At 38.0% G+C, this 26,465-nt stretch overlaps 4 protein-coding genes across 12 annotated transcripts in view; 2 read left to right on the top strand and 2 right to left on the bottom strand.

Annotated features, from left to right (window-relative positions):
• LOC137250742 (uncharacterized) overlaps positions 1–26,465 on the bottom strand; it is a 239,011-nt gene that overhangs the window by 172,060 nt on the left and 40,486 nt on the right. For both annotated transcript variants that reach the window (XM_067784085.1, XM_067784086.1), the window contains exon 2: positions 5,328–5,522. The gene's annotated coding sequence lies outside the window, so the exon portion shown is untranslated. The remainder of the gene's footprint in view (positions 1–5,327; positions 5,523–26,465) is intronic.
• Positions 62–6,508, top strand: Grip128 (gamma-tubulin complex component 5). Its single transcript, XM_067784084.1, has 7 exons — positions 62–727; positions 797–1,258; positions 2,115–3,458; positions 3,570–3,707; positions 3,769–4,212; positions 4,279–4,507; positions 5,463–6,508. The coding sequence occupies exons 1-7, from the start codon at positions 215–217 to the stop codon at positions 5,504–5,506; spliced, it is 3,174 nt and encodes a 1,057-aa protein (XP_067640185.1). The 5' UTR covers positions 62–214; the 3' UTR covers positions 5,507–6,508.
• On the top strand, positions 15,162–16,237 carry LOC137250744 (transmembrane protein 17). Its single transcript, XM_067784098.1, has 3 exons — positions 15,162–15,566; positions 15,639–15,752; positions 15,825–16,237. Exons 1-3 carry the CDS (start codon positions 15,384–15,386, stop codon positions 16,104–16,106), a joined length of 579 nt encoding a protein of 192 aa, XP_067640199.1. The 5' UTR covers positions 15,162–15,383; the 3' UTR covers positions 16,107–16,237.
• The window catches only part of LOC137250743 (glycolipid transfer protein), a 48,793-nt gene continuing 39,562 nt past the window's right edge, over positions 17,235–26,465 (bottom strand). For all 8 annotated transcript variants that reach the window (XM_067784092.1, XM_067784096.1, XM_067784094.1 and 5 more), the window contains 3 exons: positions 22,595–22,650; positions 21,836–22,093; positions 17,235–21,756 (listed from right to left, as the gene is read on the bottom strand). In XM_067784092.1, coding sequence (XP_067640193.1) covers positions 21,592–21,756; positions 21,836–22,093; positions 22,595–22,650 — 479 coding nt within the window. In that variant the 3' untranslated portion in view covers positions 17,235–21,591. The remainder of the gene's footprint in view (positions 21,757–21,835; positions 22,094–22,594; positions 22,651–26,465) is intronic.

The following is a 26,465-nucleotide window of genomic DNA, read 5'->3' as shown; positions in this document are numbered from 1 at the left end:
CAACGTGCCCATTGCTGGCTACAGCTGTTGCCATTGTGAATTCACAATAGCTGTTGTAAACCAAAATGTTTTGGTTGAATGGATTTCTCCGTAAAGTTAAAAAATATAATGAATAAAAAGTAAACCAACAAAAGAAACGCGAATTAATCTGTTCCTATCGGTGAATAGATCGGCCATCAAAAGCCAAAAGATAAAACCACAAAATCAATGAAACATGTCTACACAAGAGAAGCGCAACGAAATCATCCGCGAAAATATACCATTACTAATCAAAGAGCTCACCGGTCTTCCAGATGACGATGAAAATCAACGCAGCTGTGAACAACTAGCTTTGTCCATAATAAGAAACCATCGGAATTTGAGTACGAACAGCCATGAAGTACGGCGAAAAATAGAAGGCATTCAAGAGAAATTCGAAGTTGATAACCAAACCGAATATGCGGAGCAATTGGGGAAGTTATGTGAAGAAATCATACAACATCCGCTCTGTGTGGAACATTATGAAGTGGATGTGCATTGGTCATTACTTGATTTCCTTTTAACACTGACATACAATCCGACTGGCGCATTGCGCCGTAATAAAGAAAAAATTGAAAGACTGCTCGAGGAGCATGAAGAGATTAAGCAGGGTGAATGCGTAGAAAGCGAAACAGATTATTGGCATAAAATATTACAAGAAGATTTTATACCAATAGAACGTTTTAGTAATAGCTCTTCGGAATTGAGTGTAAGTATTGTGTATACATATTTTATTGTTGAGTATGAGCTGATAAATATCTTTAATTATTATTCCAAGTCGTGGTCTAATGATTCTCAAGAGGATGTAAGCTCCTGTGCAGATGAGGACATTGAATGGCGCCATTCTCAACCAATAGAAATCACCCCATTCCCACCACGGGGCATGGAAAACATTAAGCCGCCTATTAAATCGTTTCCGTTTAAAAAATATGATAGCTCTAAAGCAGAAGAGCGTTTGCTGAACACAGTACAACACTCTTGGTGGACGAAGAGCATTAAAAAAATACAACCTCATATCGAAAGTACAAATAAGGAAGCGAATTTCGCTTTAGAATATTATCATCATAATAACACAACAAAAAGTCATCGACTGCGTGAGGAACCCGAAACAGCTACAGAGTATTGTTTGCTACGTGAAATTTTTTGGATGTTCCAAGTGCCTCAAACTTGCAAATTTTTCCACGTAAATAACGAAAATATTACTGTCAGAAAAAATGTCACACTCACCAGCACACGAGCGGTAAGTCCTATTACATTTCGTTGTTGTAGCAGGGTTTGGATCTCAATCAATCAATTTATCAGTACGCTTTGGAAGTAAAATAAATATGTAAATGTAAGGCGCGATAATCTCCGAAGAGATTTTAGGCCAAGCTTCTCTTCCAATTGGCGTCGTGCTCCTTTTTAATTTTTCCTACAAATTGGCGGGACGGGACCTACTTGTTTTATGCCGACTCCGAACGGCATCTGCAAGGCAGATGAGTTTTCACTGAGAGCTTTTCATGGCAGAAATGCACTCGGAGTGCGTGCCAAACACTGCCGAGGGGCGACCCCGCTTAGAAAAATTTTCTTCTAATTGACAAATCTTATTTCTAAAAATTTGATGTTGCTTTGCACGGGGCGTGAACTCAGGATTTTCGGTGTGATAGGCGGAGCACGCTACCATCACACCACGGTGGCCGCCAAAGATTTGGAAGTAGTCCTAAAAATTAGCCCAAGCGGTTTTAAATAACCCAGTGCCTATCGCACTGCAGCACGCCAATACCATGACCCTTGAGCAATCGGTTGTTGGGGTTATGACCTAATTTATAATCTCGAGCTCGAATGCATATCGATCAAATAGGTATCCTATTCTATGATGCTATATGAGCTGTCGCTTTCGAAGTTGTATAAGCAATCCTGCGCTGTGCTTTCGGTGGTTAACCTAAGGCTGCCTCCGTTGCCTCACCCGCGACCTTTTCGCATTCGCAGGATATCGCTCCAGCGGAAGTACATATTATATTATGCTTAATGTGCTTAAATGTTTTTCCAGCTACAACAACGGATTTTAAAATTGTATGTCCATAATAATATATTTAATATCATCCATTCTTTTCTAGATCGCCATTGTATCAATGCTTGAGGAGCACTTTCTGCCATATATACGAATGATGCAAGATTTACGCAATTTCGGTAAACTCATATATGCTTCCGACGATTATACGCCACCAAATACGCTGGAGCATTATGCGGCGAGCTTAGAATTATTATTAGAGCCTATTTGGAATGATTTGCTTGCTTGCGAGAGAGAATTGCTTCTACAAGCCGATTGCGAAATTAATACTGTTATAAGTTTACATCATAAGCTGCAACCGACATTCGTAAAACTTGCACATTTACACAATATCCATCAGCAGGCAATTGTAAGTACACGGCAATTGCCTGCACATATCGCTAGCGTTCATTTGCTAGCCGCTTTAGTACATTGCAATAGAGTTGCAATTACGTCGACTGAAGCTAATTTGGCAATGTCATTATTTCTTGCAACAGTGAAAGTATTTTTAATGATTGCCGATACTTGGTGGACAGAGGGGCGTTTAGATGATTGGCATAATGAATTTATTATTGAACGAATCGACGAACAACCGGGGCAAAGTATACGAGTGCGTGAATACAGCAAGAATAAGGAGAAAGCATTTTTTGTACCAACACAAATTTCTAAAATGATAACAGAAAATAGCTTTTTTCAATTGCTATTGGAACATTCACTCGAAGCCGGTTGCACACTAAATCTGTTGTATGAAATTAATCGCATCGGTGAGTTACGCACTGCATGCGGTGCAATTGAGGATAAATTGTATGATGTTTTCATCGAAGATGTGCTTAAATATGTGCGTATTTTACAAAAACAAATTGTGCAAGCGGCAAGAGAAGCTAAAGAAAATGATAGACTTTATACAAATGGTGAAGAAACAAAAAATGATGATAAGAAAATTGAAACGAATGGTGGTGGGGAAAATGTGGATGTTGTGGATACCGCTGTGGGGTCAGCTGAATTCGATAATTGCTATGCAGATGATAAAATACTCAAAAAACTCACAACAAATGATGATTTCCTGCTACTCGCTTTTACAATGAATATGAATTTATCAGACACTGAAAAAGGCGCTGGTGGAGATCAATACGATGCACGCGAAGCAAATACTATGAAAAATGCAGAACCAACAGCTTTAGCGATATTCGAACAATTTGAGCAATCTAAACATATTTTTCCTTTGGAAGAAGTAGTTTTAAATGCGTTAAGTCGTATACTCAAAACACGCATTGCATTTGCAAATACGTTCGTAATGCGATTGTATCGTGAAGAGTTCGATATTTTAAAACATTTGCGTAATATACGTAAAATATATTTATTGGAGGCGAGTGATATAATGCATCAGTTTTATAGCAAACTATTTAAGCAGGTATGTTATATAAGATATCACATACCATTAGGCATTTTAAAGCAAACTCATATTGATGATTTGCAAACAAATTGCTCTATTAATGCTTTTAAATATTTCTTTTATTAACAGATTGAATTTGGTGACGAATGGGCTAATGCTTTCTTACTAAGCACACAATTAGATGACATAATCTGTGCTAAATTTTTAGATATGTCGTCATTGTTTCGCATAGATATTAATTCTGCATTTCGTTGTAAAACTGTTAAGGTAATACCGTCGCTATTCGAAATGTTTCAAAAGTTAAGCTATAGCATACATTTCTTTCAAGGTTTATGAAGCTGTTGATGAATTATCTCTTTCCTACAATTTAAGCACTGAATTAGGCCATATGATAAAAGAGCAGGATTTAGATGCATATAATAAAGTATTTCGTTTTTTACTAAAAGTGAAATGGGGTCTTACCACACTGGAGAATCTAACATTTCCACGCTCACACAAACGCAAAATTCCCTATGCACCATTTGAAATGGTAGATTTGCTTATGCGTCGCTTGGAGCAGCTGCGTTTTTGGATGCTATTTGCTATGCAAAGTATACATTTTCATTTGATGACACATGTACTGCAATCGATGGGCGAACAATTAGATGAAAAAATATTAAAATGTACAAATCTCAAAGAAATGGTAACGGTACATCGTTCGTATATGAATACTGTTTGTGAACATTGCTTTTTAGCAGATAATTTCAGTTCTTTGAAATTAGGTGTTGAGCAGGTGAATCGCTATTATTATAATTTTTAAATTTTAATTCTAATATCCATCTCATTTTCGCTCTCTTAGCTATTGAACTTAACATATATTTTACGCTTAGAATGGAACAGTTGTGTCAAATATATTGAAAGTAATCCTAATCATCCTTTAGCGGTGGTGGATGTGAGTGAAAGCAACGATGAAGACGATTATGTTACATACTCTCAGATCGATGCTATAGAGCTAACTTATATACGTTGCCATCAATATTTGGCCAATAAGCTCAATAACGAAGTATACATAAAGCATAATTCATTTTGTAAGTAGCAATTGTCACCTAATACGCTGTAATCTGATTTTGAATATGGCATGAATTTTTTAAATATATAGAACAGTTAGAAGTAGGTGTTTCTTTTAATATTCAAATTTAACTAACTTTTTATACAAACTTTAGTAAAAAAATTTAAGTCTCCCGAGCTCTCTACGTATTATAGGAAGACACTCGATTAATTTTTTTCTTTGTTTTTAAAACTATCGTCTGATATTTGCATATCGCACACTAACGGCAAAAGAGTCACAACTTGAAAAATGTAAATGTTCAGGAGAGAAGAAAAACCGTTTATGTGAAATATATAGCAATTTTGAATTATGACTATTTATGACAATTATATATGACAATTATTTCATCAAAAAAGGCACATTTCACAATAATACAAGCAAATTTACTTACTCTTTACGTATAAAAACAACTTTAATTAATACACAACAAAGTTAAAACTTTTTTGCAGCAAGATAGTCAAAATTTAAAATAATACGCTTTATGCGCAAAAAACTGTTCACTTGTTCTTAAGCACTTTGACACAACTAAAAATAGTACTCATTACACACAGCGCAAGCGATGCAATCAACACCAAAACTGGCGTAACGGTAATTTTCCAGTTAAAGAAGAAAATAATGACAACGAAATTTAAGGGGCAGTTAGAGATGTGTACTGTGAATTGGTTTATGGAAAAAACCCGATTTTGAAAAATTTTAAATTATGACTTTTTTTGTAGTTAGCGTGCGATATGTTTAAAAAAGTGATTGCCTCTTAATCAACAAAATAGTTATTGTAGTACATAAAATTGAATTGTACTCACTGCTATTTCAAAGTCCGTAGTTGCCAGTCTCATAACCGCTCTCCTCTCCACTTTCTTACTACTTTGCATAAGTGTAGAGTATCCTTTTTATGTGCGTTGTACTATAATTTTATCTATTTTCCATATCTTTTGCAGTGTTGGGATTAAGTACCGCTTTCAACACCAGTTTGCCATATTAATCATTATAGTATATACCTATGTTTTGTTTAATATAAATATTTAAAATTGTTATATTTAATATACTTAGTACTTATATCTATATACATGTACATTTTAGTATGCTTAAAATGCTTACGAAAAAATTTAATAATGAAGTATTAAAAGGAAGGTATTTGTGCGTTTTTTATGTAAACAATTTCTGTTGTTATATCGGCCTACTGATTTGTAAGATCGCGGGTTCGAATCGAGCTCAAGGCCTAACAATAATTTTTTTATCATTATTATTGTTATGATAAATTTTTTCTCAATTGAAAAAATTTTTAAATTAGAATAGAAGAAAGAAAAAATTTAGACAACTGCCAAAGCTCGTTGTATAGATCCATTTCGGAAACTTCTAACTTCCTTCATCGGCACCGTTTAGGCGCCGCTGCTATAACCATTCAGCCATCACAGCGGTTTTTTGTTTGTCTTCATTAATCCTACTTCTATTCTGGTTCGGGCCAATTGATATTCACAACACTGTGACATCTGTTGCAGAATGGATGTGAAAATTGGACTTGTTTGATGGCAATGCTGCCATAGTTTCATATTTTATTGACACTTTTTTCCCCGTGCTCTGGGATGTATTAACAATTTTTGTTGTTATATCGGCCTACTAATTTGTAAGATCGCGGTTCGAATCGAGCTCAAGGCCTAACAATAATTTTTTATTATTATTATTGTTATGATAAATTTTGTCTTAATTGAAAAAATTTTTAAATTAGAATAGAAGAAAGAAAAAAATTAGACAACTGCCAAAGCTCGTTGTATAGATCCATTTCGGGAACTGCTAAATTCCTTCATCGGCAACGTTTAGGCGCCGCTGCTATAACCATTCAGCCATCACAGCGGTTTTTTGTTTGTCTTCATTAATCCTACTTCTATTCTGGTTCGGGCCAATTGTTTTTTATGTAGAATAATTCCAATTTGAAATAAATGATATTGATCCATATATAATAAAAAACAATTTCCTTAAAAGTTTATGAACACGTTCGATTTTTTTTTTTCGAAATCAAAAGTCTTAAATGCAGAAAAAATCGAAATAATTTTAAAATGAAACACGACCTACACCTTTTCCAGGCTGGCGCAAACCCTTGGGCTGAACCCTCCCAGAGGGTGCCGGCTGGTAATATGCACAGCAGTTTCCCCTTCCAGGAGAGTGCTAGCTAAGTTTAGGAATTATCTCCTCTTGTGCCCCAGCTCCTTAATAGCTTAGGCATATGGAAATGGTTTTAAACGTGGCCTCAAGGTGGGAACTGGACCGCGCCCAGTTGAAAAGGTGGTCCACCCCTAATCCAGGGTGTTATGCGATTCCGTGCCCATTGGATGGTTTGCAGTCAGGGGCATCCGACTGTATTCTTACGGAGCCTCCCGGATACCGGTCCACCTCCGGGAGTAACGGCGACTTGCTGCGGTATGGGGCTCTACCGCAGTCGACCGCATTGTTTCCCCTATCCCTTTAACTTCAGGCTGCCGAACGGTCTCACCTTAGTAGGCAGCTAAAGAACAAGATATTTTAATGAATAACAAAAACCTGGCCTCGGATCCCTGCACGGGTAAAAAAAGCATTAAAAAAGGCATTAAAAAAGTCCACAATTCGTCGGGAACCGCACTGATGGCGCCGACCAGGCCTTCACGGCAACAAAAAAATCTTCGACCAACTGTGCAAGCTAGCGGAAGAACTAAACCCCTTGAGTGCAAGTCCAATTCCGCAGCAGCCGGCAAAGCTAGCCCCAAAGAGGGAAAGCAATGTCCGACTGAGCAAGCACAGGAGGCCCGTCCCACGCCCGTACCGGGGACCTCTTGTCAGCAGGTGGCTGGTAACAGCACTAAATCCTCCACGGACAAAAGTACTGCCTCCACCGCTGCAAAGTTACCTCGCAAGCCGGCTGAACCCCTTGAGGGTTCCAAGGCAAATAAGCGAATCCCGACTTCGGTCCGCAACCAGCGGAACATTCGCAATGCCGTCAAAATCGTTGAGAAACTTGGCAACTCTCCCAGCGACAAGTTGACGGCAGAGCAAAAAAGTTCTCTGGCCTGGGCCAGGAAGATTATTGCTGCCAAGAAGAGCAGCAACAACAACCCCACCCCTTCCTCTTCTGCCACCAAACAAACTTCTGACCCGAAGATGCCGGCCCTTAAGAGACAAAGGTCTATGGGAAATGCCTCGAGCGATCCCAAAAGGCACCGGCCTTCGGCCTCTACTCCCCCTGCCCTGACCAAAACCTTCAGCGAGGCAGCTAAGGCCAACTTTACGCTGGCGGTTTTGAACCGCGGTCACCCGGATGGGAACATGACCCCGGATAACTGGAAGGATGTCCTTAACGGCCTTCTCAAGATCTTTAAGGACATCATGACCAAGCATCCGGGCCGGCTCCCACTATCCGTGATGCCGGCTGGTACCGGGGTAGGGTCAAGCTTGTTTCCTGCGCCGATGAGCGCTCGTGCAAGCTCTACAAACTCGCCATAGCTTCGCTGGGACAGCTGTGGCCTGGGGCCAGGTTGGGTGCGGTCGGTGTGGAAGAAATTCCGAACAGACCGAGAGCCTGGGCCTGGGTCCCAGACGGCATAGCGGATCCTGGCGAGATCCTTGATACCATCGCGGAGTCGAATCCGGGGCTGCCTTCGAGCGATTGGAGGATAGTCCGGGTCGGCGAGACAAGGGCGAAGCAGCGTTATGTTGGTTTCATCATAAACGAGGCTTCTCTCCCTTGGTTTGACGAATGTGGTGGAGTATTAAGCTACGGCTTCTACTCCATCACGTTGAAAATTCGACGGGATGGTGCGAAGGAGGAAACACCGGACGAGGGTGAGCCTGTACCGCAGGGCGAGGGGTCAGACATAAACACCCTGAGTGGATCTGCTGCCCATGGCACTGCGGAAGGGACCGCCACCGCTCCGGAGGATCTGGTGATCGGGGATACCGCCTCGAGCGAACCCGCAATCGCCACATTGAATCTCAGGGTCCCATGCAACACCTTGAGTGAACATGGGGCCGATATCGAAGTGGCACGTAGCACTCCGGATGCCGAGAGCGATACACTCTCGGTATCTGAGTTTGCGGGCCAGTTCTTTACGGGCATGGACGAGCAGCTTTTGCTGGAATCCGACCCGTCGGATGCCGAATTCGACGATACTATCGCAGAGGAGGCATCCGACGATGCGGATCAGCAGAGGATGGACGTCGATGCCACAAACGAAAAGTAACGGGCGCGCAGGTACTACAGATAAACCTGCACCATTCTTAGGCAGCCTCGGCTGCCCTAATATTACGCCTCAGCACTACGTATGAGGACGTCGTTCTAGTCCAGGAGCCTTGGGTCGTTGGCAGCAAGGTCTGTGGACTCTTTTCTAAGGACTACCGGCTGGTGACACCGCCCGTGACAGGTAGAATCAGATCTTGTATTCTAGTAAAGAAAAATCTAGTATTTATTTTACTATCTCTTTTTAGCGACGAGGACTTTACCTGTATTAGCCTCGAGCTACAGGGGCAAACAATCTGGCTGATGTCCGCATATCTATCGCACGATCGCCCAACTTCTGTGCAGGACCGGCTCTGCAAAGCGGTACGGGAGGCTCACAATAAAGGGTTCCCGATAATAATTGGGGCCGATGCCAATGCACATCACACTGCTTGGGGCTCTACCGACATTAACAGTAGGGGTGAGTCTCTTTTTGATTCTATTATAAGTAACAATCTAAGTATATGCAACTCTGGAGACAAACCAACTTTCATCACCTCAAATAGGAAGGAGGTTCTAGATGTTACTCTAGTTTCTGGGGCATTCTCTGACCTTGTCAAAAATTGGAGAGTTTCTAACGAAAACTCCTACTCTGATCATATGTATATCATTTTCACTCTGCTCTTGCGTACACCGCCTAGGGTGGCTTACAGGAATAGGAGACGTACGGACTGGAAACTTTATAAAAAAGTCCTATCCTCTACTCTCATAAAGAACGCTTCTCACGGTAGGCCGAGCCTACCGCTAACAACTGATGAAGCGCCTCCTTTAGACACAACATTTGCTTCTCTCGGTGAGCTAGACTCATCGTCAAAAATAGAAGAAGCAGTAGATCTTATCACCAAATCTTGTAACGCTGGCTTCACAGTAGCCTGCCCGGAGATTAAGGTGAGGGGAAAGAAGAAACCCTATTGGTGGAACCAAGAAATCTCCGAGCAGAGGAAAAACAGCAGAAAACTCTTTAACGAGGCTAAGCGCACGGGAATCTGGTCCCATTATAGGGACGCCTTAAAATCTTTTAAGAAGTTAATCCAGAAGGCCAAAAGGGACTCCTGGAAGAACTTCACTAATGACATCGAAGAAGTCTCAGAGGCCAATCGCCTACGAAAGGTACTCTCCAAAAACCCCATACCTCCAAGCTGCATTCGCACAACGAGCAGAGAATGGGCCACTTCTAGTACGGAAATTCTCGAAACCCTGATCAGCACTCACTTTCCGGGCTGCAGATCTCAACCATACATCTTAAACACGCAATCTAACCCAGGGCCATTTCAACCCCTGGACCACATTGTAAGTGAAAAAGGAGTTATCTAGGCAATCAAGTCCTTTAAACCCTTCAAATCTCCGGGAACGGATGGAATATTTCCCGCTGAATTGCAAGCTGCAAGCGATGTTATAAGCCCGCTGCTAGCTAAAATCTACAAGGCTTGCCTCAACCTGGTCTATATCCCCACGGAATGGACCAAGGCAAAGGTAGTCTTCATACCCAAAGGAGGCAGGATATCGGGCAACAGTCCAAAGGATTTCAGACCAATAAGTCTGACCTCCTTCCTCCTAAAAGTTCTAGAACGATTGCTGGACGCCTACATTAGACGATCGGCAAATAAGGCACTCATCTCCAACAACCAACACGCCTACTCTAAGGGCAAATCCGTAGAGACAGCTCTACATGCTATCACTACTAAAATAGAGAAGGGTCTTGCCTTTAAAGAATTTACGCTGGGTATCTTTCTCGACATAGAAGGAGCCTTCAACAACGTTCTCCCAGCAGCGGTCACAAAATCTCTACATTCTTTAGGGGTGGAAGAGCCTCTTGTGAAGTTCGTCGAGCTCCTTCTAAACAAGAGAATCATTATCTCTGAGCTGGGCAGCTCATCGTTAATAAGGTATACCAACAGAGGAACCCCCCAGGGGGGCGTTCTTTCTCCTCTACTATGGAACCTGACGGTGAACGCTCTGTTATCTATACTACGGCCCACCGGATGCCAAGTCATTGCATATGCCGACGACATAGCCTTGACAGTTACCGGCAAACACCTTCCGGTGCTTGGCGAGCTCCTGCAAAATGCTCTTAATCTAACAAACACGTGGTCTATGGAATGCGGACTCAGCATCAGCAGTGAAAAAACTGAGATGGTGCTTTTTACCCGCAAACGCAGTATACCGGAATTTACACTCCCATCCCTAAACGGGAAGGAAATCAAACTCTCTACCGAGGTTAAATATCTCGGAGTTATTCTAGACAGGAAGCTTGACTGGAAGCGAAATGTGGAGGAACGATCCAGGAAAGCCACAATGGCTCTCTACGCTTGTAAGTCGGCAATCGGAAAAAGGTGGGGTCTCCAGCCACGCATAGTCCATTGGATCTATACGGCAGTGGTGAGACCCATACTCTTCTACGCCGTCACCGTATGGTGGACGGCACTCGATATCGAATCTAACAGGAGTAAAGTAACGAGAGTGCAGAGGATGGCGGCAATGCTCACCAGCGGTGCCCTTCCCTCCACTCCCACCAAAGCTCTTGAAACCATATTATTCCTTCTCCCAACTGATCTATATGGCAGATACTGTGCCTCCTGCAACGCGGCGAGGCTCAACGCTATCGAACCATGGAGGGATTGCAGGTTTGGTCACACCCGGATCCTGAAGCAAGTCCCTGAAACCTTCTTGAAATTGGACCATACAACATCGCCCCCTTGCTGGGACAACAAATTTTCCACAAGAATCCCAGAGAGGAACGAGTGGGAAAACGGCGTAGAGCCGGGATCACACGAAATCTCCGTTTTTACAGATGGCTCTAAACTAAACAACAGAGTCGGCAGCGGGATATTCTCGGAGAAGCTCAATCTAAACGAGAGCTTTCGCCTACCTGATCACTGCAGTGTTTTTCAGGCTGAACTCATAGCTTTCTGGGAAGCAGCCCGCTATCTGGCTAACCTACAGGTAACCAATTCTATTTCAATTTTCTCTGACAGCCAAGCTGCCATAAAATCCCTGCAATGCAGTAACACCTCGTCACTAGTGGCATTGAAGTGCAGAGAAACCCTCAACAAACTAGCTGAAAATTGCAACCTAAGCATAATATGGGTTCCTGGCCACTGTGACATCTCAGGAAACTGCGCTGCGGATGAGCTAGCTAGGGAAGGCACCAACTTGCAAACAACAACCTCCGCTGATTGGGCCAGCCCTCCTCTAAACACTTGCAAATACCACCTGCGATCTCTTTTCACGGATCAGGCAAACGCCAGATGGGCGAGGGAACCTACATGTAGTATATCCAAGCAAATCTGGCCTAAGCTGGATGAAAAGAGATCGCGATCGGTGATATTATTAAACCGTATCTCTATAAGCCCACTAGTGGGCCTTCTTACAGGTCACTGTCTCATGGGCACTCACGGTGCCTATATGGGCCTGCAGACAAATGACTTCTGCCGCAGCTGCAGGGACGAGGAGGAGATAGAAAGCGTTGAGCACTATCTGTGCCACTGTCCCGCACTGTCAAAAACCAGGTACCAATGCCTCCACAGACACTCTTTTGGGTGCCTTGCGGAGCTTGAATCTATAAACCCAAACGATATCTTGCGTTTCATTAGGCAAACGCGCTGGTTTGGCCTCACTGGGGTCTAAACTCTCCTCTTCTTCGAAAGTAGGGTAATAGGAAATAGGGCCCCCTGCGTGGTAGCACAACGGGCCACAACGGCCTACGTGAGTCTCCGCTCGGACAGCGGAGGCAGCCACTCTAACCTAACCTAACCTACACCTTTTCCAGTTTAAGTTCAGAAAATTACAATTCAAGTTCAGAATTTCCAATTTAAATTCAGAAATTTACAATTCAAATTCAGAAAATTACAATTCAAGTTCAGAATTTCCAATTTAAATTCAGATTTTTACAATTCAAGTTCAGAAATTTACAATTCAAGTTCAGAATTTTCAATTCAAGTTCAGAAAATTACAATTCAAGTTCAGAAATTCCAATTTAAATTCAGAAATTTCCAATTCAAGTTCAGAAATTTCCAATTGAAGTTCAGAAAATTACAATTTAAATTCAGAAAATTGCAATTCAAGTTCAGAAAATTACAATTCAAGTTCAGAATATTCAATTCAAGTTCAGAAAATTTGTTGGGTATTTTTTTTTTCATCCAATGGAAATAAATATATGTGAGATGGTATCTATGTGTTAAGGAAGCATTGAACATCTTAACTCGTTTAAATCAATTTTGCGAGATAGCGAAGAAAGAAACTCTCGCTCATAAGAAGCAATTGCAATGCCATCCAGCTATATTCTTAGCGTCACAACCATTGATCTGCACTGAGTATGACAGCAGTGATGACGAAGATATGACCACTTAAACAGTCAACGGACCGTCCATACTCCCAGAAGTAACGTATAGGTACTGTCTGCATAGATCTTGGCGCCATATGTCAAAATATCTCAACTTATACGCCATCATCATCATGAATTGGCACCTAATCGCGATTTTGGCAGTTTCGTAAAAAATCATGCCAGTTTTCCCTGTTTCGTGGTAACTGACGGCGATTGGGAGCACCATGAGAGGTCAAGTCTTCCTCCACCTTCGCAACTCTGTGGAGGTCTCTCCCTTCCACTGCTTCCAAACTGCTGTTTCGACTGAAGTACTTTTCTGGCCGTAGCGTCATCATGCACTTGTTGGAAAGAATTATCCCCCATTTGATTTCAAGTTTCGGGATGTACACACCTTGAAGAAAACTTGGGGTACACTATACCCAAACCACCATTTTGGCAACATGGTCAACGAAGCATCAACACTTCCTCAAGTAACATAAGTATAAAATTAATTAATTAAAATAAATTAAATTAACACCCTACTTATAAATTTCTGAATTCGAACTGTAATTTTCTGAACTTGAAATGTAATTTTCTGAACTTGAATTGTAATTTTCTGAACTTGAAATGAAAATTCTGAACTTGAATTGTAGTTTTCTGAATTTAAATTGGAATTTCTGAACTTGAATTGTAATTTTCTGAACTTGAATTGGAAAATCTGAACTTGAATTGTAAATTACTGAATTTAAATTTGAATTTCTGAACTTGAATTGTAAATTTCTGAATTTAAATTGGAAATTCTGAACTTGAATCGTAAATTTCTGAACTTAAACTGGAAAAGATGTAGAAGTTTTAAAATCGCCATCAAATCGTTCCCGAGATGGGAGCAGCTCCTTCATGGTGCTGGTTTCCAGAGGTATACCGGCTCAATTTCGGGCAAAGGGCCATCCGCATAGAAAATATTGCCAAAAGGCTTCGGAGTGTCTTTACCGCTACAAAAAAAAAAAGAAAAAAAATGTTGGACTGAATAGACTATTGTAGTAAGTAAAGTAAAGTCCTCTCTCGACGAACAACAATCACGCTCGAACAATTATGCAACGAATAAAAGCTTAAATGATAGCTGGCTATGTCGCGTTCAGTTTCATAAAGTATTCCTATCGACACCAGTACTTGGAAGCTGAGAAATATGGAGACCTCGACTGAGTTGGGAGAGGCAGGTGAAAGAGGACTTGCATTGTGGATAAGGACTTGTATTGTGGATAAGAGAAGTGTGATAACTTCTGCAAAATTACAAATAGAATCGATCACTTGGCTTTTAATTGACTACCGTGGTCTCATTCTGTATCTCTTTCTATCACCCGCTGAAGATAGCCCGCCCTATACGCCGCCATATTGAACATCCTGTCAAAACGTTGCCAAAACGTTAAAAAGTAGCCATCTTGAACATGCTTTCAGGCAGTTGAAGGATAAGATATCACACCCAGCGGGTTAGGGGGTTAGAATATGCCCCCGGTAGTTATGCCTGTCGTAAGAGGCGACTAAAATACCAGATTCACGGAGTTGTGTAGCGCAACCTTTTCAGGTTGCCAGCGCAATATATAACTTCTCCAAACCCAATTGTCAACCTCACCTTCAAGCGGCGAATCCCGTTTCACTAACAGACAAGGCTCTGGCGACCCCAAGCTCCTCATGGAACTTGGGGGTGGGGTGGGAGGGATGGCCTGAAGGTTTAATGTGGCCATATAAATTGTTCACGAGATGGCCGGGCTAGCACCTTAATGGAGGTGTGTTACCGGAGTGTACCGGATCTGTATCCGGAAAAGGACCATCACATCGATAACACTCCCCAAAGCCTTCGGGGAGTAACCTTATCGCTACAACAACAACTACATATCACACTTGTTTTATCCAACTCAAAAGCGTTTTAGCGTCAGTTATCGCAAAGCAGGAATGTCAGGGGTTACTAGGAGGCAATATTCAATGGTACACTTACATGCAATGGCTTTTGTTGCCATTTCTTTCAAGAGGGACCAATCCTTTCATACTCGAGAACACATCTGGTATTGAGCTGAAGCCTTCCGAGGGTTTGGATTCGGCTCCCCCAAATGCATTTTCCATTAGTCATGATCTACTCCTTTTTTAAATCAACCTTAACTATGAACAAAATACACTTTGCTTTCATACATTGAGGCAAGCAATTGATTCTAAAATAAATTGTTACCTTGGTTACGAGCAAAGCAGTGTCATAGTGAATGACAACAATTTCCAGCAAGCAAAATCAACAAAAAAAAAAGAAAAATCTATTGTCAAATAATGCAAAGCAAGTCCAGTGTGGAAGGCAAGGAAACTGCAGTATTCAGAACCAACAACTTATTCTTTTATTCCTTCACAGATATTTCATATCACGCCAATCTGTGGCTTCAAGCCGCTATGCTGATAAATGTTTACATTTCCTTAATTTGGGGTATAACTTATGGCTTCCACATACTTTACTATGTAACTTGATGCTGGAAATTCTCGAACCACATTTATTTTTTAAACTTTTAATTTGTTGTTTTTAAACCACAGTTAGACGAGATGCAAGACTTTTATGGACGCTCAATTATATTGGCCTACATAATATCACTGCTGGCTGAAATATATTGTTTGCGGGCAGGATATAAAGGCAATTTGATGGCAGAGGTACCTATTTTAATAAAATCAAAAAAAAAAAAAACAGATGCAAATTCAATTTTCAATATTTTACTTTTGCAGATCAGCGAACTAAGCATATTTTTGGTAACCACGCCCCTCATCCAGCTGCCGATGCTAGTTTTTCTCTTTCTTGCAGTGAAAGGTGATTGGACTCTCATTTACACACTCATCGAATTAATTTTTTGCCTCATGGCAGTGGAATTAATTGCAGGTCTTTGGACTTGGCATATATTATCGAAATATCAAAATGAATTGCATAAATTGAGGCGTCAAATTACTTTGCAAATACGAAATGCTAAGCCAAATACTGAAAGTGATAATAAAACAAGTAATGTACCCTAATTTTAAAATAGCTATCTAAAGCAATATTGAAAGACGAAGGTCCTTGGTCCCAGCGGATTAGAGGGTCAGAATATACCCGCGGTAGGTATGCCTATCGTAAGAGGCGACTAAAATACACCCTTTCAGGTTGCCAGCGCAATATATAACTTCTCCAAACCCAATTGTCAACCTCACCTATCCGCGGCGAATCCTGTTTCACTAACAGACGAGGCTCTGGCGACCCCAAGCTCCTCATGGAGGTGGGGAGGGAGGGATGGCCTGAAGGTTTAATGGGGCCATATAAATCGTTCCCGAGATGGTCGGGCTAGCACCTTAATGGTGCTGTGTTACCGGAGCGTACCGGAACTGTATCCGGCAAAGGACCATCACATCGATAACACTCCCCAAAGCATTCGGCGAATAACCTTATCGCTACAGCAACAACAACAACTCGATAACACTCATCAAGGCCTTCGAGGAGTGTCCTTATCGCTACAACAACAACTTTAAAAAAATTAAGGGGTAAAATGAAATGATTTTTGCTTCTCCTGTAAAATTATAAATTTGTTGGTTAGGTCATTTGAGTAGGGACAAGGTGGTGATTGGGCTCAAACTCATACACGTTTAGACAAATTTTCTGAATTATTTTGATGTTTTTTGTGCCATAAAGTAGGGCGTACGATATTGTTAGGCCAGCACATCACCTCTATATCAAACTCAAATAACCAGCCCGACGTTTGTCGGAAATGACGATGTTGATAAAAGCAAAGAGCATAAATTAGAATAAAAGGCGTTATCACGTTGTTTTTAGCATAATTTTGATTGATGTACCTCGGTTATTGGATATTGGTTTGTATGGAAAATTGCTTTTTTAAACATTGTGATTTTTGGAAAGAGGATAAATTGATAAATACAATATCTCAAAATAAACTCAAGTACAGCAGCAAAGCGGTTAAAAGCAGATCCGCCGTATTTAGTCACAGAGTTACAGAACGCTTCATATTCTAATTTATTCTCTTTGTTAAAACCAATCAGACAGCCGATTTGAGTTATTAGATTTTTCGCACCCTACCTAAAATTCATCGTAGTCGATTGCAGCAGAACAATGTTGAATGTCCAACTAACACGAAGAATTTAAACAAAACTAAATTTTAATTAAGTGTTATATATTTTCTAATAAATACAGTTGCACCTCAAGGTGACGATAGGAATTTCAAACATAATGATATATTAAGTTTATTGGCAGAGCAAGCTTAATTATTCTATAATTACAAGAATTGTCTTTAAAGAAGCCTCTGAACTATAATTAACTACATTTTTACATCAAACAAACATTTCTAAATCACAACAAAAAATTCCTTAAATGTAACTAGCAGTACATAAGGAGGAACAATCTTTATACTCTCAAAAACAGTACGTTACTTTTTTTTTTTTTTTTTTTTTTTGAGATTTTAGATCCACTGCCAGGTAATTCTTCAAACTTGACAAATAATTCAAAAATATTATTGTAGAATTAGTTCTTGACAAAAATTCCAATCTCGATATGTTTCGAATAATCTTGCAAAATTAAAAATTTTCTTGCGTTCTTATATTAATTATAGAAATAGTTCTTGACAAAAATTGCAAGCTTGATATTCTTCTTGTAAATCTTCTGCCTTGTTTTTATATCCAGTGGAAGTTGGCCATTTATTTTTTTAAATAATATGTATATACATATATATATGATATTTAATTATTTAAACAAAAAAAAAAAATAATCAAATAAATGAAAAGAAACAGGTGGATACGACAAAGGAAAAAGTTAAATTTTATAATTTCCTCAACAAGTTAAAAGGAATAATACTATCATTTATTAAAAATCAATTTTTGTTTCATTAAAGAAGTTTATCAATTGAGTTACTTTTTATATTATTTATGTATTTGATTCGCATTGGGCAGCAATGTGTTAAAATCTGAGATTCAAAACACATGTATCTTTCTATTTACTTTACCTTGACGTTCTACTTAATCAATCGCAATAATGTCCATATGGATCATACTATACATTAGCTATGTTTTTTTTACATGCACATATCTACACATGCACTTAAACTTTATCGGATCGGCCTAAAATCTCTTCGGAGGTTATCGCGCCGTACATTAACTTTATATGGGCTGCTAAGTGCATAACTTTATCTACACTTATGAAATTGTTGCGCAGAAAATTAGTACTTCAAAATTTCGGGATCCGTACGATAAATCGAAAAAAAATTTCGAATTTTTATATTTTTTATATCTTGAAATTTTTTTTTGCTTAAACTCAAAATGTCGAAATAAAAAAGGCCGAAAGAATACAAAATGTCGAAAATGTCAAAACTATAAAATTCAATGCTTAGAAGCCCCAGTTGCGCTTTATAAGATCTGAATAAAGCATCCATGAATGTGTTTCGATTTTGAGTATCTTAGATTAATTTTGTAATGGTAGTATGAATATTTAGAGTCAGGAAATAATTGCGTATATTTCTTTTTTCAACACGTCCAATTTGTCACTCAGTTCTCAATCTAAGTTATCTTATTTTTTTGCATTTTTAAGTATGCACGTGGTACATATGAGTAATTTTTAAAAGCAATGAGGTTTTTTTTAATATTATGGGTTTTTTACTTTACTTTTTTAATCTACGTTACCTTTGGGTTTGTTATTTTTTTAAGTCACTAAAGGCGTTTGTGTATTTTTTTTAATTGTTTTAGTTGAATTTTTTTTGTTGAAACAATTAGTTGATTTTTGTTTGTTGCAACGCCCAAAAGAATGAGTACCGAAATTGTTACATCTAATAAGGGCAAGACTAAGCTTGTTCTGAACGGATATGTATGTATATCATTCAGAAAAGTCATATAAAGATGTGTTTTACTGGAAGTGCGAAAAGAAAAATGAATTTAAATGTAACGCTCGCGTTACGACGGTGTTAGATGGAAACGTACATATAGTAAAAAAGCCTGCTACAGCACACGTCCACGATCCATTGGCATATGAAGCTGAAATTTACAAAGCAAATGCTAATTTAAAGCAACAAGCCAAAACTAGCAAGAGCAAACCATCACAAATAATAAACGCATCTATAGTAGGATGTAAAAGAGAATGCAGGATATACCTACCGAATTCCCAGAGCAACTTACAAAGAATGAAAAGAGTTAGAACAAGCATAATGATGGAACCTTGAATTTTTGATGAAACCAACGTTCCAGAAGACCTTCAGCTTGCGAAAGAGGAGAGTTTTTTACTCTCGGATAAAGAGTTTGGTAATGAGCGAATTTTAATTTTTAGCACAATAGAAAACTTAAAGGTTCTGGGGAATTCGAGGGAATGGCTTGTGGATGGGACATTCAAAGTTGTACCAACAATTTTGAGACAACTATTTACTATACATGCCCATTTAAACGGAAATGTGGTTCCTGTCGTTTACTGCCTAATGAGTAGCAAAAAAACACCTAACCCCTGATTACATTATTTCTGACTTCGAAAAAGCAATTATTTCAGCCACGAGACGACTTCGTCGACTTTCCAAATGCAATTAATAAAGGATGTTTTTCCCATTTTGGACAGATTTTGTGGCAGAAAGTTCAAAGCGAAAAACTTGCCTCGATTTACGGAAAAGATGAACACTTTTCTTTGCAGGTGATAATGCTAAAATGCTTAGCTTTCTTGAAAGCAGAGGAAATGCCACAATACTTCGAGGAAATTAAAAAATCCATGAGCAATCAAACTTCAGGTATATTAAAATTGATGGAAAAGAACCACATAGCCACAGCAGATAAGTCCAAAAAAGGCGTGATTCCAGTAAAAATCATCTCTCAGTGTATCCACCATGTTGTTGTTGTTGTTGTAGCGATAAGGTTGCTCTCCGAAGGTTTTGGGGAGTGTTATCGATGTAATGGTCCTTTGCCGGATACAGACCCGGTGAGCTCCGGTACCACACCACCATTAAAGTGCTAGCCCGACCATCTCGTGAACGATTTATGTGACCACATTAAACCTTCAGGCCATCGCCTCCCTCCCCACCCCAAGTTCCATGAGGAGCTTGGGCTCGCCAGAGCCTCGTCTGTTAGTGACACAGGATTCGCCGCGGATAGGTGAGGTTGACAATTGGGCTTGGAGAAGCTATATATTGCGCTGGCAACCTGAAGGGTTGCGCTACACAGCCCCTTGAATCTGGTATTTTAGTCGCCTCTTACGACAGGCATACCTACCGCGGGAATATTCTGACCCCCCTAATCCGCTGGTGTGTCCACCATCGTTTTGGTTAATACATGAACAAATGGATATAAACATACCAACAACGCAAAACTCTGTAGAAGCTTGGCACAGAAGAATGCAAGTGATAATCGACAAGCACCATGTTGGAGTATACAAACTTATACATCACTTAAAAGAAGAATATATTGTTGTCAAAAATAAAATAAATTTAATTAGATCGCAAAATATTATTAAACCAAAAAAAGCGTATCAAAGAAAAAAGGAAATAAATAAAATTTTAAATAAAAAAGAAGAGTATTCCAAACTCCATTTTTTTTTTAAATATAGCATATTACACTATATTATCATAATTTTTTCAACAATAACAAATAGTTAAAACCCACACAGAAACACATGAGCTTCTAGATTAAGATTTTTGCGTTTCGAATTTTCTATTTAAATATTACGTACATCAATATGTAAGTATTTTATCTCTTGAATTTCCAAATGTTAGCTTTTAGTTGTATAAATATTTTGAGTTGAATAAAATTGAATAAAATATACATATGTATGTATACATTTCATATACATAAATATCTTTCTTAACAAATTTGAACTTTGAACATAAATAGTTTTGGGACGTTGCATAGGTTTGGTGGTGCTGAACCACCAAAATACCTTGAATTTTTATGATTTTTGCAACAATTACCTAGTTGATGTTTTATATAAAAAATCAATTTGTAGAAATAATTCAATGAATTATTTCGACATTTTTATTTTCGACATATTCTTTTTCGGGCTTTTTGGTGTTCGAAATATTTTTTTTCGACATTTTTTTTTCGGTATTTTTAGTATCGATATTAAAATTTTCTACATATCGTACCAGACCTCTAAATTTGAGTATACATTATGCTCAGTTGCAATTGAGATGTGTCTATCCATTTTATCTCTATGCTATTTTCCCTTTCTAGGACTGAAAAGTGTGTGTGTCCACTATTTATGGCAAGCAATTCAGCTATAGCATATACGCTATGACCAACAGAGGTGCGTGTCTCCGCTATTAAGCAGAACCCGTTTTTTAGCGAGTTATTTAACCACCGCGAGTCTTCAATAATTGCCGCTAGATGGGTATCATAACATTATCCAAGTGATGATAAGAGTTTTTCTCTACGCCAAGTGTAGATATATATACATGCAAAAAACTAACACGGCTATTGTGTATAAAGTTGTATAAATGTTAGTGCAATAGTGTAGGAAGGTAATGCTAAATCCACATAGTCTACAGATTCACACACTTCACGCTTTGGCATCATCCAAATTATATCTTTTGAGCAGTTGATCGATATGATCCAAATGACCACGCATAACTTCCAAATATTTCTCCAATACATGCACATTTTCATCGTGTGCCTCTCCCTGGCCAATGAGCTGTGAACGTGTTGGTACCCAACTGTAAATTATCTGCCAAGAAGAAATAAACGATTATTAAATTATGTATGAATGTGCCGTTAATAAGCTAAACAAAAGAAGTAAATCTTACTTTAACTGTACTTTGCACTATAAAACCATGATATGGCTTCAAGGTACGTTCATATGCATTTTGCAGATGCAGCTTCAATGTGTCTGTGCCTTGTGTGTCATAGAAGATGTTTTCGAAAAATATGCAAATCAATTGTAGGCCACGCTTTAACCACAATAACGCGTCGGCAGCAAAATTATCAATATTTATATTAAAAATGATCAAATCGTCAAGGTAAAAGTACTTGGCTTTGTCCTTGCCATAGGCTTTTGTAAGTTTCTGTTGTTGTAATGAAAAAGTAATAACATTAAATAGGTTTACATACATACATGCATATATAATTCTCATCGCCCAGTTTCGAAAGTATTAGGTCAGGTTTTTCAGTGCGAGTTCAAACTCCAGTTAAAGTTGACTATAGTTTGTACTAAATACTACTGAGTAAAAAAGTACTAAAATGTCTGTAAAAGGGGCTTGTTTAAATTTGAACATGTATTTTTATAAGAATTAAATTACTTTTAATAAAAAAAAAAGTTGGTATATATGTAGTTATCAAAATTTTGCGATGCTCATATTTTGCAAAACACTGTGCGTAATTATTCAGAGTGGACCGAAATAAAATGCTCTAAGTTTTAGTATATATTTCTAATATCGTACAATATATTCTAGAGATCAACCGAAATGTTTTTGGATTATTGGATTCAAAACTAAAAAAAAATCCAGGTCACAAAGTCTCCCTATATACGTTTAGGATACCCTGTATTTACCAATAAAATTACCCACCGTAATATTGCCATTCATATCATTTATCACTGGTTTGAATATTTTGCCAAATGATTCTGGGAAAAAAAGATAAAAGTTTTATAAATACACAGTGTAAATATTTTATAATGATAGTGAATAAAATAATTTTAAACAAATTTTTAAGTCAAACGGTTTTATTGAAAACAATACTTACATGAAGTAATAATAATAGTAAAAGCTAGAAAATAATTAGGTAGGTTCTAGGTACTAGTCATCACACTCCTCATCAATCTAGGGCGTTGATCAGACAATTAAATAAAAGCATTGGGCGCGTGAAATTTCTAAAAATGTGAGGCGTAGCATAACCTGATTAAAGTTCAGTTGGTCTTACTTATGACTATCAATAGAAATTTTACGCATCCAACGCTTTTATTTACTTAATTGTCTGATCAACGCCCTAGATTAATGATGAGTGTGAAGACTAGTCCCTAGGACCTACCTAATTATTTTCTAGCTTTTAGTATTATTATTACTTCATGTAAGTATTGTTTTCAATAAAACCATTTAACTTAAACATTTTTTTTAATTTTTTTATTTTCAAGTTTTTTGTCTTTATTTAATTGCCTATTGTTTCTCATTCTATTTAGTTCATTTAGTGACTAATTATTACAAGGACTCTTTCCTGACAATTTGTTACAATCTAAGTCCTCAACACATAATCCTTCCAAAGACTTTGCTCGACTCTGCGCCACGTATGCTTGATCCTCCTCCAACTCCAAAATATTTTGATGTCACTTCTACTGGACTGTATGTAATATTTGTTCCAAATATGAGCAAAATCGGACATCATAGGTCGCTTTCTATTCATGTATGTATTATGTGTTCCAAATATGGACCAAATCGGACCACAAATACAATTTTTTGAATATTTCGATCCTTGCGCCACCTAGCGGCGATTTTTTCTTATTATTGCATTGTCATCGGGTTCAGAACTATATTCCAAGTCTCAAGCTTGTAGCTTAGCGGGAAGTTACTTAAATTTGAATTACAAAAAAGTGCGGCCTGTCAAGTCAACCTAAAAAACCGTTTAAAAATGTTTCTTCTAAACATGATACACTAAAACAAGATAATTCCACTTTGACTTATTTGACATAAACTGTGTTAGTTGTCAGAGATACAATTTGTCAAATGCTGGAAATTTTTAATTTTTTATGGGCTATTTTTATTCAACTATCAATATTTAAGGAATGAATACTGACATAAAAAAAAATATTCCTCTCCGAGGAAACTCAGCCAAAGTTCCAATTTGCGTCGTACTCGGAGTGCTTGACAAGGGGCGACCCAGCTTCGAAAAACTGTTTCTAATTGAAAAAACTTTTTTTTTTAATTGAACTCACACCACGGCGGCTGTTGGAAAGTTGACTTAAATACAATTAAATTTCACATCCAAAAAGCAAAGCAAAATATGTGAAGACCCTTTCCCTGTTCAAATAAAGCCCAATTTACGCGTGCAACCGCCTAAAACTACCCAAGCAATGGCTTGAGACCCAATAGTGGAGAAGAAAGAATCATGTCTGTTTAAACCTTAAAATATATACAAAATAGTTTACTTGTGTAAAGAGGCCCTGGGTCTTTCATAGTAGCTTTTCCTATGCATCACACAATCCATTTTTAAAGGTATGGTAGCGCTGTTTCAAAAGGGAATGTCGAAAAACACAGGTCAAATGGGGTCAATGGCGGCCAAGAAAAAGTGGAACTATCTCTCTATCTTGCTCCTAACTATGCCTATACGTAAATTACGTTATCAATAAAATAAGCTTATTAACTACAGCATGTTATCTAAGGGGATTTCCATGCTAACGTACTTTGCATTGTTTTTATTTATTTATTCACTTTTCATTTCAAAGTTTAAAAAAATTTAAGAAATAATGTAAGATTTTTTGTAACCTTTAATAGTTTTATGAAATTTCTCAGCAATACTACACCCCGGACTACAAATTTTAGGAAATATAGGTATATACAGGTTAATACACATATTTTCCTTATAGCAGAAAATATTTCTAGTATGTATATAATGGAAGGGATCGGTTAAAGACCACGGCAACTTAGACATAAAACAAGTTTAAAAGAGTCGTAGACTAGAAAAATAAGCTATATCTCAACAAAAAATAGTTTTGAATCAATGATATTTCACTTATCAAGTTTTATTGTAAGAGGATATGGGAAGACATTTTTTAAACGGGCAATTGAAGCTCACGCTGAGTATATAATGTTCGGTTACACCCGAACTTAGACACCTTTGCTTGTTTTAACTTCCAATTAAATTCGATAAACTTTTTTCGGAAAATTTAACAAATCGTCCTACCGATCTATCGAATCTACATTTAGTATACCCAGCTGTACCTCCTTTAATTACATAACGGTGGGCTGTATGTTAAAAACGGGGTAAATATAGATTTAGGCTTCCCAACATCAAAACATCAGCGTCGGAAAAAATTTCGATTGATCCATATACAATATATAAATGTCCGTCCGTCCGTTAATACTATAGCTTGAGCATTAATTGAGATATGATCACAAAACTTGGTAAACGACTAAGTGGTCGTACAGAAAATGGGTAAAATAGGACTGTTTCGATATCAAAAATTTCAAAGTTAGATAATTTATTAACGAGTACTAATAGGTTGATGAAAATTGAGACAAATTACAATTTTTGGAAAGTGGGCGCGACACGGTCTAAATTTTTAGAGTTTTTTTTTTGTAATTTTTCAGTTTTTCGAGATTTTTCGAATTTCGCCCTTTTTTTCTCATAAAAAACTTCAATCAATTCTGCAATCATCCCCACTAATCCCGGAGTGGGCCGAGAATTTTTTTTTTTTTTTATTTAATTGAAAAAAAAACTTTAAAATTTTTTTGAATTTTTTCCGAAAAGTACATTTAAAAACAAATTTAAAAAAAAAAGATCCCAAACGGTCAATTTTTGAAAAAGTTATAGCATTTTGAAAACAAAAACGGTGTTTTTTTTTACATTCATAACTTTTTTTGAGTTGGGTGAAAAAATTTGAAAAACTTCTGAAAAACGTCTTTCGTAAGCTAGAAAAAGAAGAAAAACTTTCAGCCAATTCTAAAGGGGTCCGGTTCAAAATTGGTCGAAATGGGATGGAATACCCCATATGTATCTCAAGTTATCGTGTTAACGTTTCAAGTCTAGTTTAGATTAAGTCAAAAAATTATCGGCCTGTATAATTTGATTTCTGGATCACAGCTTCGTTCAAATATGTCCGAACATCATTTTTTATTAATGAGTTTTCGAACTTCTTTTACAAATGTGAAATAACTACACTATTAAAATTTTGAGCCTAAATATGAAACTTTTTGTACTACATATATGACCAAACCAAATTTAGTTTTAGATATAGATAATAGCAGTCTTCCTGAAAACAAGTGCACATTACTGGGTTTCAATTTGAAGCTAGAGAGGTTGTTGTTGTTGTTGTAGCAGTGAGCTAGAGGTTATAAAAAAAAAATTGTAGTGGGCGATGGCTTGGTTTCAAACCGACCTAACAGGGATTTTAGTAGCTTTCTCTACCTACTGAACTATCACATCTTTATAAGGAAACATATCATGTATAACAAAATATTTCGAAAAAGAATTTATGACTTGCAGCAATCTACATAAATGAAATTTTTTGTTTTTAAATTTCCAGCACCAATTTTAAACTCTTGGGGTTTGCTTTTAAAGTTCTATTTTTAGATTTTTCAAACTTTTTTGGTTTTGTTTTGAAACAATTCGAAGACTTTAAACTCATTGTTCAAATAAGTTTTAAATTCAAACTGAGTTAAATTAAACAAGTAAGGAGGTCTAAGTCTAATAGCGTTTTCTTTTCTGGCTAAAGTGTTACGCTTTCTG

The sequence above is a fragment of the Eurosta solidaginis genome, chromosome 4 (genome assembly GCF_040869045.1).
Source record: "Eurosta solidaginis isolate ZX-2024a chromosome 4, ASM4086904v1, whole genome shotgun sequence".
NCBI lineage: Eukaryota > Metazoa > Arthropoda > Insecta > Diptera > Tephritidae > Eurosta > Eurosta solidaginis.
The sequence above is the reverse complement of the archived record's forward strand: the minus strand, read 5'-3'. Positions and strand labels throughout refer to the sequence as shown.